Here is a 13,481-nt window from a genome sequence, read left to right on the forward strand (position 1 = left end):
GACTAACTATATATTTTTTATTATACCACAGAAGCTGTTTCAAATATTGATTAGTCTGAGTTTCTTGTCATTTTCATTGTGTTTTAAGGATTTCTAAATTTAAAAACCTTGACTTCACCTTTTTCCATATTTCAAAGAGAATAGATTTGTAGAAATTGGCCTGACATAAAGTGCACAGAATTATAGACATATGCAAATATTTCTCTGCAGAAACTATACAAACTAGTTTGCCTGAAATGCATATACAGTTTATTTTATTTTTTGTATTTTATAGACTTTTGATGCATTAACTCAAATTGTTTGCCTTTATTTTGCATCTGAAATTAAACATAATCTCTGTTTCAAATCAAATTATTTCTCCACGTTAAGTATATATTTTTTTAATTTTATTTTCAATTCTTTCTGATAGTAAGCCTGTTCAATGATAAAATTATAGGCTCAAAATCAGTCAGGTACAGTGTAGTTATAATCAAGTATAATCAGCATTTTGTGTCTTAATTCATTTTACTATGGGAATATCCTCTGATGAGACTCTTCTTTTAATGTATCTTCTTTAAACTTTTTTTTAAAATGTTTTATTTATTTTTGAGACAGAGCATGAGAGGGGGAGGGGCAGAGAGAGAAAGGGACACAGAACAGGAAGCAGGCTCCAGGCTCTGAGCTAGCTGTCAGCACAGAGCCTGACGCGGGGCTCAAACCCATGAACTTGAGATCTGACCTGAGCCGAAGTCAGAGGCTTAACCGACTGAGCCACCCAGGTGCCCCTGTATCTTCTTTTAAATACAAGTATAAAACCTATAAGAAACAAAAGTAGAGACAGAAATTAGAACCCCACAACATGTTACCCTTCCTTCTTTCCTTCCTTCCTTCCTTCCTTCCTATCCAACTCACAAATTTAAAAGCATTTTGGTTACTTAAAAGGTTTGGTGAATTTTTGCTTTTTTCTTATGAAAATATTAACATAGTCTTTATGTGATATATGTGAAAAAGTTATGCTAGCAAATTTCTTCCTAATGAAATGTGTAATATGGCCACTCCACGTTCTTATATCCATCGGAATAAGTATATATACATACATGCATATTTTTACTATGAATGAAAATGCCTATTCCACAGTATTGAGGTAAGAATTGAAATCTTTTTAAATATCTACATATGCAAATACATATTAATGTCTCTGTTATTAAGCTCTTTACTGCTTTTATAACTATTTTTTATTTATTTGTTATTTCTAGGTAACCTTCAAAGCCTCAAAACATTCAGTTTCACCAGATTTAAAATATGTTCTTCTGGCATATGATGTCAAACAGGTAAAGGCGTGATCTTTGAAAAACCTTTTCCTTGTGATTTATTCAGGTAACAAGTCATAGTTTTATTTGGTCATCTACTCCTCTAGAAACAATTTGGCATATCCAGTGGTTGTAGGGGGATACTGATAAGCAATATTGCACAAGAGAAGTTTGGAGAAAAGTGTCCTGTCTTCCATTCCTGGCTAGCAAATACCTGGGCAGTCTGCTAGGTGTATGTGCTTCCTACTCTGTCTCTTAGAGGGCAGGTGTTGAGTAAATCGGACAAAGTAATCCATTTGCCATTTTCAGGATAGCTTTATTATGTATGTGAGTGCCTCATGTATGTATAGATTAAGGAGTTTCCTGATGAGTGTGTGTCCTGAGTTGCAGTTTATATAATGGGAAGGGACTGATGAAAACAATGATTCTGGTTGTGGTCAATGAATTCTTTTGTGGTATTTGACCATAAGCCTGTGGTTGTAGAAAATTCTGAAAGCACGTCAAACCTAGGAATCAATTCTGAACAAATAAAATGTTCTAATTGCAATTAGCATTTCATTATTCTGTGTCAGCCCTACAGGACACAATTAGGACAGTATGTATGGTTGTTGAGTATTTTGTATTTAGATACAATTTGCACTGTTGAGAAGCAAAGTAAATGTTGAAAGGCAATTGAGCAGATCAGCTTCTGTAGAAAATAAATGATTGGAAATCATTCAGGAAATTTTTATGTGCTTTAAGACAATAAAAATTTATAGACTTTTAAGGCAGAATTCCTCATATAAGGCATTGAAATCCTTTGAGCACATGAAATTTCACAGTCCCAAGGACCTTCTAAGTAATGATTTTAATCTTTTAGTCTTTTGGAATATACATGAGCTATGTTTTTAGACAACTTTATATATTTTCGTTCAAAATAATTTTCACTGCAGACAATGGGAGATTATAATCAAGGATCTCTTTTCCCATTATAAATCTTGACCTTTTTACTTTACTTTTGTCTTGTTCCCTCTATTCATTGAGATTTTGAAAAACACATGTGATAGCAAGAAAAACACTTGTTTTATAAACAAAATATTACAATTTCCCGGTTTTTAAATAATATTCATTATTTAAATATGCTTAACTTCATGTAGATCTGTATTAAACTTACAATGAATTTAAAAACAAATCAGTTTTAGTAGCTACAGTAATCAAGACTATGTGGAATGAACAGAAGCGTACACACAGACATCAAAGAAATGGATTAGAGAACTAGGAGACAGATCTGTACAAATTTGACAAAAGTACAAAAGTAATTCAATGGAAGAAAATAGTTTTATTAACAAGTGTTGCTGGAGCTGTTGGCCATCCACAGGCAAAACAAACACACAAGCAAAAATATACTGATCTAGGCCTCACAGGATATCAAAACTCAGAATGGATTATGGATTTAAATGTGAAATGCACATTTATACAATTTCAAAAAAGAAAAACATAGCGGAAAGTCTTTGCTGTGTAGGGCTAGGAAAAGATTTCTCAAACCGTACCTCAAAATCACAGTGTATACAGGAAGAGCTATCAATCTGTGAAAACCTTGCTATGAGGGTGAAAATCCACCCTACTGGGTGGTAGGAATTATTTGCTACTCCCATACTCAATAAGGACTAATACCTAGAATACATAGAAAAAGTCTCATAACTCAAAGTTACACAAAACAGAAATGAACGTAAAATGGGCAAAGGCATGAAGAGACTTTATTGGCTAAAGAGAAAAAAAATAATAATGGCTATACCACACTGTAGCAAGCACACAGAGAAACTAGATCATTCACATATGAATGTTGGGAATGTATGATGGTTCTGCGGCTTTGGAATATGATGTATTAAAGTAGAGCAACCTGGGATATTTTAACAAAATACATCAAGTTTCTAGGAAAATATAATGAGCACCAAAAGCATACACCTATGGACCAATCTTAATATTCTCTCCCCACTTTCTCTCCTTTATTTTTGCTTAACTTCAGGAAGTACAAAAACACTTTATGACACATCAGTCTCTGGAAGTGAGAGGAAACTATTATTTTAATAAAAATAAGCTAAATTTCACAATCTTACACTTCATTCATTTCTTCATTTTATGTATTCATCACGTATCAGTACACACTACTAAAGTAGACAGAATGCGTGATGTGTGTATGCACGTCCACACAAGGTTGCGTGATCTACTTCAAGAAACATACCAACAGATAGAGGTACTATGACTCTAACACTTAGGTACTCTGTATACACCATTGTGTGAGATGCTGTAGGAGTGGTAATATTAAAGAATAGAGAAAATTTCTGTCCAAGAGGATCATGTTGGGAAGGGAAGCATTTGATGGGATTTGAAGAGCAAACAGGTAAAGATGAAGAGAAAAGCATCCCATATGGGCAATAACATAGGGCTTTGTGAAAGGAGTGTTACACCTTGGAAGGATGGCAGTGCCTTCAAACTAACTAGCTTACTGGTAATTAACAGAGAAAAAAAATTTTTTATACATAGTGGAGCCCAAATTATAGAAGAACTTCAATTCCATTTTATTCTTTACAGTTTACACTGAGATAGCCATTTGGAATCTTTGATGGTTTTAGAGTAATTAAATGCCATGATTAGGCCCTGTGTGTGTCTGGCTTTATGTGTGTGTGTGTGTGTGTGTGTGTGTGTGTGTATAATGCCCAGTAAGAAAGATAGGGGGAAAAAGCCATACAAAATCCAGCCACCTAAATGCATCCACTAAATTTATTGTGGTGTGTTTTACTCATTCCTTTTATCCCCTTTACGTGGAAAAGTAGGTAAACAGCAATTATCATATACTAAGCTTTATTTTAGGCAGTCTAAAGTTGGATGCTTAATTGACTGAGCCACCCTGGTGCCCCGAGAGTAAAGTTGTTTAATTGAATTGAAATTCACAATAGTCAACACAAAATAAGCTGTTTTAAAGTGTTCAATTCAGTGGCATACAGTACATTTACAATGCTGTGCAGTTGCAACCTATATCTAGTTCCAAAACATTTTCATCACCCAAAAAGAAATCCCCATACCTATTAATCAGTAAGTCCCCATTTTCCCCTGTCACACCTTTTGCTAACCAACAATCAGATTTTTATTTCTATGGATTTACCCATTTGGACATGTAACGTAAATGGAATCATATGGCCTGTGACCTTTTTGTTTGGCTTTTTTCACTTAATATAATGTTTTAAGGTTTATCTACATTCTAGTATGTATCAGCACTTCATTCATTTTCTATGGTTAAAGAGTAACCCTTTGTATATATATATCACAGTTTGTTTATTCTTTTATCCTTTGAGAAATATTTGCTTTGTTTCCACCTTTTAAAATACTGCTGCTGTGAAAATTTGTACACATAAATTTCCTGAGTGCCTCTTTTCAATTTTCAGTGTATAAATTCAGGCGTGGAAGTGCTGGGTAATATGCTACTTCAGTGTTCAACTTTTTGAGGAACTCTGACCTGCTTTCCAAAGTGGCTGTACCCTTTTGTATTCCCACTAACAATGTAGGAGTCCTAATTTCTTTGTATCCTCACTAAACAGTTATTTTCCATCTGTCTTCTTTTTTTTTATTGTGTTTAATGTTTATCCATTTGTGAGAGAGAAAGAGACAGAGTGCAAGTAGGAGAGGGGGAGAGAGAGGGAGACACAGAATCCAAAGCAGGCTCCAGGCTCTGAGCTGTCAGCACAGAGCCTGACACGGGGCTCCAACTCACAAACCATGAGATCATGACCTGAGTCAAAGTTGGGCCCTTAATCGACTGAGCCATGCAGGCACTTCGTTTTCCATATCTTATTATAAACCATCCTGTGTGTACGAATTGGTATCAACCTAATGACTAATGATTTTGAATGTATTTTCATATGCTGTTGATCATTTGTATTTCTTCTTTCAGAAGTGACTGAATTCCTTTGCCTATTTCTTTATTCTTTTTGTAGTTGTGTTTAAGAGCTCTTTATATATTCTGGATAGTAGATACTTATATGATACATGATTTGAAGGTATTTTCTGCTACTCCATAGATTGTCATTTCTCTTTCTTGATAATGTCCTTTGATGTGTAAATTTGGAGAATTGTGATAAAGTTTAATTTATCTACATACATGCTCTTGATGTTATATTTAGGAATCCATTGCCAAACTGAAGGTCATAAAGTTTTATCCTTATGAGTTTTTTTTTTCTGAAAGCTTTATACTTCTAGTTTCTATATTTAGGTTGTTGGTTCATTTTGAATTAATTTTTATATGTTGTGTGAGATAGGGTTCCAAGTATAACACAATTTAAGCCTCTTGCTATATATGGAAACATAGCTTTCCAAAATGGTTATGTTCCTCTGTACTGGAATTAGGCAATGTAGGGCTAGTTACATTACCATCTTTACCAACTTTAAACTGTATTTTAAATAAAAGGTAATTATTAACCTGATTGTCTACTAATCAGACACGTATACACATTCTCTCTTTCACACACACATATATACACAGTCAGTATTAGTTTTATATAACTAGGCAGTAAATTGCTCCCAAATTAATGACTTTTTAAAAAATCATTTATTGAACTTAGTTTCTGTGTGATGGGAATTTGGGATTGGCTTGGCTAGATGGTTCTAACTCAGCATTTCTAGTGAGGTTACGGTCAACCCTGAGCTGGGCTGCAGGCATCTGACAGCTTAACTGAGGTTGAAGAATGCATTTCCAAGGTATATCACTCACATGATTTATGTAAATTGGTGCTGACTCTTGGCATGAGGCTTCAGCTTTCTCCCTGGGGATCTTTCTAAAATGCTGCTTGAATGTCATAATAACATGGTACGTGGATATCTCCAGAATGAATAATACTGAAGATAAAGGCAGAAACTTAAATGCCTTATACAATCCTTCCTTAGAACTTACCTGTTACTTTGGGGGCACCTGGGTGGCTCAGTCAGTTAAGCAGCCAAATCTTGATTTCAGCTCAGGTCATGATGTCACGGATCATGAGTTCAAGCCCTGGGTCCAGCGCTGCTCTGGCAGCACGGAAAGTGCTAGGGATTCTCTCTCACCCTTTTCCTCTGTCCCTGTCCCACTCGTGTGCTCACTCTCTCTGAATGATAAATAAACAAACATTTTAAAAAGTTACCTGTTACTTTCACAGAACCTTTTTCCAAAAACAACAACACAAACAAAAATACAACAACACAAACAAAAGTAAAAACAGTTCACCCATGTCTCCTACTCCCCAATCCCATCTCTAGCAACTACCAAAATGTTCTCTGTATCTATAAACTTAGTTTTTATAATTAAATATTTTAGATATTCTACATATAAGAGATCAGATAATATTTGTCTTTCTTTGTCTTGTTTATTTCACTTAGAATAATGCCCTCAAGCTCCAACCATGTTGTTACAAATGGAAAGATTTATTTTTATGGCCGAATAATATTCATACACATATGGGAATATACCTGTTGAACCCCTCTAGTGTATTTTTCAGTTCAGTTATCATATTTTCGGCTCTGTGACTTCCCTTCAGTACTTTCTTCTACTATCCATCACTGTTGATGTTCTCGTTGTTTTCATCCATTTTACTTCTTGGTTCAGTGAGCCCTTTTTATGACCATTACTTTGATGTCTTTATCAGGTAAATTACTTAGCTTTGTTTTATTTAGGACATGCATGTGCATGTGTGTGTGTGCGCGCGCGCGTGTGCACATGTGAGCGAGCGTGCGTGCAGTATATCTCGTTCTTTCATTTGGAACCTACTGCTCTGTTTCTCCTTTTGTGGACTCTGTGTTGGTATCTGTATAGGAAACAATCGCCTTGCCCAGTCTTACAGAGCAGCCTTGTGTAGGAGATGCACCTTGTTGTTCCTCCCTGCCTGAAGTCCTGGTTGTCTTTCAAATCTCTGTGCTGGTCCCAGCAGCCTACTATATTTTTAAAATAGTCTCAGTATTTAAGGATATCCACATACCTGTTTGCATCCCAAAAGATAGGATTTTAGCACCTAGGTTCAGGCTGAGTAGAAGCCAGACCTCAGGCATCAGCTTTTTAAAATACACCAATACATGTCGTTCTGTGGTGGGCCTGCAAGGGTAAAAGCCGTATGATCTGAAGGTGCACTTTTTCTATTCATTTTTTTTTTTTTCAACACAATGGTCAGCTCTCATTCTGTTTGGGAGACCATTAAGAATCGAGGGTTTGGGCGGAACATCTTTGCAGCTGGCTAACTTAGTCATTCATTCATTCATTCATTCATTCATTCATTCATTTTACATGCGAAGTATATTCACTGTTTCCCAGCCCCCAAATTTTCAGCCATTGCTGTTCAGCATTTTGATTAGATCAAGTCCAGGTCTTGAGAATTCTTCTCAGGCGTGGCTCCTTGGCTGTAGTTCTTTGAGTATATTTATATATTCATACACAAAATTAAGTATAAACACATTTTTATATATCCATATAGGTATAAAAATGCATATACATATTTCCTAGCTATGTATATCTTATTTATTTGACTACTAGTTTGACTAATATTGTCAGTAGATATTTTCAGTTTTATTAACTTCATTGTGAACAATGTATTTATGTACACCATTCCTTTATCATTTGTTGTATTGTTGTATATTTTTAAAACACATATTTTTGTAATTCAATAATTAGTTTTATTATCTTTTTTAAACATAATGTTTAAAAAATTTGGCTTTAATATTTTTTCTTAAAAGAAAGTTTGAATTTTGTGATAAAATTCATCTTTTACTTTGCTGTGATTTTTTTTCATCTCTAGGCTTAGAAACATGACCACCAATGTGAAACTACATAATTGTACTATCTCCCTCTTTTTTTGTAGGATTTTATGCATATGAATTTATTCCATCTTATTTTCATTCAAAAAAAATTTTATGTCTTTATTTTTATTTTGAGAGAGACAGAGAGTGAGTGGGGGGAGGTCAGAGAGAGAGGGAGACACAGAATCTGAAGCAGGCTCCAGGCTCTGAGCTGTCAGCACAGAGCATGATGCGGGGCTGAAACCCAGGAACTGTGACATGATGACCTGATCTGAAGTTGGACGCTTAACCGACTGAGCCACTCAGGTGCCCCTCTATCCTATTTTTAATTGTTCATAATAGTGATTAAAACCTATCTTCCTTAGAAGTCATAATAATGGAAAATACCATATTTTATATAAATGGAAATTGATAATAGTCACTTGAAAATACCACAAAGGAATATTTTTGAGGTGTTATTCGGATGCCACCCAGCCCAGTTGAGAAATGTTACCTAACTCGTGAGTACCAAACATGTCCTCAGCCTTAATTTCCCCATTGCTGTAATAAAAAGGAAGAAAATATGAATACTCCTCAGACTTACTATATGGAATAATATATATATAAAAGCAAAGTCAAGTGTTAATAATTCTGCCTTAAGGAGATATATCTATACCCATATCTATCTCTCTACCTATCTATCTATCTATATATGGTAGACTTTAATTTTTGTACTGGGTCATTTCTCTGATCACCAATTTTTCTATCTATTACACAGTTTCCTCTTTGACAACTAGTTAGAAAAGAGATTGCAGTAGAGGGGACAAGTTTTTGTTGAGTACTCAAGTTGTGCCTATCATATGGGAAATGTATATATCAATTTAAACCTCCCAAAGTCCTTGCTTATTGACCAGTGACATCATTTTTTTACTGAGTGAGGTAGGAGACTTGGAAATTAGCTAACTTAAGTCCCCACATCATCGTTTCAGAGCTGGGACACTATCCGTCTGTCTAGGTCCAGAGGCCCAGGTCTTTTGATCACACTGTCATTTTGAAAAAGTCCGTATGTATCTTCATAGCTTTATTCTGTACTCTGGCATAATTATTTTCTTGTTCACTTAAAATCCTATCAACTATTTTTTAATTAAATAATTGCAAGACAAATGGTACTTTTATTTGCAATGTTCATGCAGCATTTATTAAGCTTCTCCAGCCTTGTGGTTTACATTTCATTTTTGTATCTGCTTCTTAGGTTTTTTTATTTGTTTGTTTTTTTATGTTATTTACCAACTAAATCACTGTGGAATGAATTTTCATGCCATAAATTGGAAAATGGTAAAAAAGAAGAAAGTGTTATAAAATATAATGAAATCTAGATATGAAATCTTAATGATCAGAATATTTGTGGTTAAAAAAATGTCTTTAGTATTTCATGTATTAGGCAACATTATTTTTTGTTATTTGAGTCATAAGTCATAAATAGTTTAAATTTAACCATTTAAATATGTTTATTTTATTTTTTAATGTTTATTTTTTAGGGGGGAATGGGCAGAAGGAGAGGGAGACAGAGAATCTGCAGCAGTCTCCACACTGTCAGTGCAAAGCCCATCGTGGTGCTCTAACCCACAAACCCTGAGATCAAATTATGCCCTGAGCCAAAGTCAGACCTCAACCTACTAAGCCACCCAAGCACCCCCCAAATCCAGTTTATTTTATATATTTTCACAATATGTTTAAACTATTGGTCCACTTAAATTATTTAACAATTGCATGGGGCACCTGGGTGGCTCAGTCCGTCGAGCATCTGACTTCTGCTCAGGTCATGATGTCCTGGTCCATGGTTTTGAGCCCTGTATCAGGTCCTGTGCTGACAGCTCAGAGTCTGGAGCCTGCCTCGGGTTCTGTGCCTCCCTCTTTCTCTTTCTCTCAGTCCCTCCCCACCCGACACTCTGTCTCTCTTTCAATAATAAATAAACATTGGAAAATTATAAATTATTTAACAATTGTATTTGTAAGCCATCCTTGAGAAATCAGTAGTATTTTTATATACACTTTTTAAAGACAAACTAGTGGAAACGTGTATAAACTCATTTTCTTTGTAGTTTTCTTATTGTTTGGATTAAACGTACACATTAGGGGTGCCTGGGTGGCTCAGTCGGTTAAGCCTCCGACTTCAGCTCAGGTCAGATCTCATGTTCGTGGGTTCGAGCCCTGCGTCAGTCTCTGTGCTGACAGCTAGCTCAGGGCCTGGAGCCTGCTTCCGGTTCTGTGTCTCCTTCTCTCTCTGCCCCTTCCCTCTCATGTTCTGTCTCTCTCTCTCTGTATCAAAAATAAATGAAACATTTAAAAAAAAGTACACATTAAATGGACTCATTAATAGTTAAGTTAACTGCTAATTTTATATTAACTCCCTTTCTTATTGTGTTTTATGTTTGAGGTGAGAAACTTTAATTAAATTTACTGTCATTTTTGCATAATTAGAACTGTCCTTTATGCATGATGGGACATAAATCTTCATGAGAATAAGCTCTTTCTGAATAGAAAAGTAAACACTGAGTGAATCTTTTAAATTGTGTCTAATAGAGGAATACATAAATTATATAAGTTGCTGTATCAGTGTCTGTCCTCAAAACTGAAGCTCTGCAAAGAACAGTGTTGTTATCCTCTAGAGTTGGATGCGTTTATTTCTGTTTATGTTCCTGGTTTGTAACTTTGTAGACAAGACCCACTTTATGATAAATATCTATTTTAACTGAGAAGTAAGCACTGTAAAATGAATCCTGCATGCACTACTGCCTGAAAAAGTATCTTGTCTCTAGTGAATTTCTAATTAAATTCTGAGCCTCAATACTTCAGTGCTTTACAATTACAGACACATATTTAAAAAGTCTGTGGGAGTGCATGATCTGGTCATGGGATTGTCTTAGCTATTAAGCTTCATACACTTGGGGCACACAGATATTTCTAATAATAATAAAGTCAGGGAAATTTCAGCCTAGGAAAGTGACTTTATTCAAATATATGGGACTTGAAGTTGACCCTCAGAGCCTTCTGCCTCCAGAACCCATAGGTTGCGGCTTCCATGTTCTGCTGTAGCTGCTGCTACTAAAATGTCTCCCTAGTTAACCTTCTCCTTACTATGGAGAGATTATTAGGCATGAAACATATAGTAATGTCAACTTTGGATTTTTTGTTGTTGTTGTTTAAAGGAGAAGAGTCCTAGTAGGGAGAAGGAAGGGAGAGAAGGTGAGGGGAGAAGAGGGGAGGAGACAAGGAAGGAAGGAAGGAAGTGGAGAAGGGAGGAAGGAAGGAAGAAACCAACCTAAGCTTTGGAAAACAGTAATTACAGATTTTTCCTTTTTGCAGTACCTTTTAGGGATCCAAAAGATTTGGGGGATTTCCACCCCCTGGGTGGGGTAGACACCTCTAACCCCCACATTGTTCAAGGGTCAGCTGTATTAGTTTCAGCTTATACAACATAATTTTTCAAATTTGTATATATTGCAAAACAGTCATCACAAAAAGCAAAAAGTCTAGTTAACTACTTATTTTGGTAAAACTAGTTAACTAATTTATTGTGGTAAACAAGTTTTAAGTAAATAAAAGGATACTTATCAAAGTTTAGAATGAGCACGCCAAAATGGAAAGTTGATTTAGCAAACTACAGAGTCAAGGTTACAGATAATCTGGACATGGAAATGCTGGCCCACATCAACACATGCTTATCAGTGGTTAGAATGAATCTGAGCATGGGTTTTACAATAAAAATATAGTTCTTAAAATATAGGATGGGGATAGTTACTGATATGCTCATTTAGATTATTTCATTGACCATAAGCAGTGTGAACTTAGATTATCACATGAACTTCAGAAACACTGATATCATTTTAGGCTGACTTCATAAAATAAACTGTCTAAAACTGTGCTGTTTGATACTGTAGCCACTGAACATGTACCTACTGAGCACTTGAAATGTGCCTAGTCCACATTGACCTGTACCGTAAGTATAAAACACACCAGATTTTGAAGGCTTAGAAAACAAAATGTAAAACATTAATTAATGTCATATTCTTGACAGACTGAATTACGATTTTCAATACACTGGGTTAAATAAAGCATATTGGTATGTTGATTTCACTTAGTTCTCTTTATTTTTTATTAATATGGCTACAAAAATTAAGCTTTTACATATGTGGTTTGCATTATATTTCTGTTGCTTGGGGCTGCCCTGGAACACAGAAGGTGAATAGTCTAGTGTTCTAAATACCAATTAAAAGACACCTGAAATGTTGTCCCAAACGGAAAACTGTATACAAGGAGACCATCATAATTCTCAAAGATTTAGCAACTATAGTGAAGGGATTAGAAATTTATCTGTGGAAAGAGAAGACCTGGAAAAATATGGAGAGAATAATAGATATCTTGAGTGTTGAAGGGTTGTCACAGAGAATAGAAGTTAGATGTATTCCTTAGTGTAAAACTAAAGCCAGTGATATCAGATAGCGTCAGGAAGAGCAGGTTTTGGATCATCATGAAGAGGGTTTAACAAGTGCTTGTTTGATAAGACTAGGGCCAACGTGGGAGAGAGCTCACCTACTATCTTTAGAAATTTTTAAGGAGTGGATAGATGGCTGGTTCAGTTGGTCAAGTGGCCACTCTTGATTTTGAATCAGATCATGATCTCACAGTTAGTGAATTTGAGCCCCGTGTCGGGCTCTGTGCTGAGAGCTCAGAGTTTGGAACCTGCTTCTCTCTCTCTCTGTCCCTCCCCTGCTTGCACTCTGTCTCTCAAAAATAAATGTTAATGAAAGATTGCACACAAAGAACTCACATCTTTTCAAGCTTCAGTAGTAAATATTCTGCTACTATGTACTAAATACTGCATGGTTTGCCCAAGCTAAGATGAAACCACATCATAAATCAATAAGCATTTTGCATTTTCTTTCATTATCTACTCAAAGTCATGCCTACTGCACCTCTAAACATTTCATTAAATCCAATGATACAGCAAACACTCCCAAAATAAACTTTGATTGTATTGCAGTTTCACTTAACAGTATATAAAATGCTGTGTTGTGACAGGTATCAATTATCCATTAGATACTGAATCAATTTTTTTAATATAAAACAATTTATTTTTTTAACATATGCAATTATTTTCCGTCATTTACAATCCAGTAGTTACAATGACACTCCAAACAGAAAAGCAAAGTAAAAAATCAAAACCCCCACTTCTATTTCATGTAATTAGACTTACACAGAAATTAGAAGGTTAAGTACCAACTAGTTAATCACCTAATTTCACAGCTATCTGAAGTGGCAATCATTATATAGCAGCTTATCTATGATACATTCAAGATACATGATACAATTTATTACTAGCCCATAAGCTAAAACACAGCCTGCTTAATACCTTTCCTT

At 35.2% G+C, this 13,481-nt stretch overlaps 1 protein-coding gene across 1 annotated transcript in view; it reads left to right on the forward strand.

Annotated features, from left to right (window-relative positions):
* Positions 1-13,481, forward strand: part of DPP10 (dipeptidyl peptidase like 10) — a 617,838-nt gene that overhangs the window by 327,597 nt on the left and 276,760 nt on the right. Inside the window, exon 5 of the mRNA XM_029933326.1 lies at positions 1,236-1,310. Within this exon, the coding sequence (XP_029789186.1) occupies positions 1,236-1,310 (75 nt within the window). The remainder of the gene's footprint in view (positions 1-1,235; positions 1,311-13,481) is intronic.

Source organism: Suricata suricatta, chromosome 3, assembly GCF_006229205.1.
Source record: "Suricata suricatta isolate VVHF042 chromosome 3, meerkat_22Aug2017_6uvM2_HiC, whole genome shotgun sequence".
Lineage (NCBI taxonomy): Eukaryota > Metazoa > Chordata > Mammalia > Carnivora > Herpestidae > Suricata > Suricata suricatta.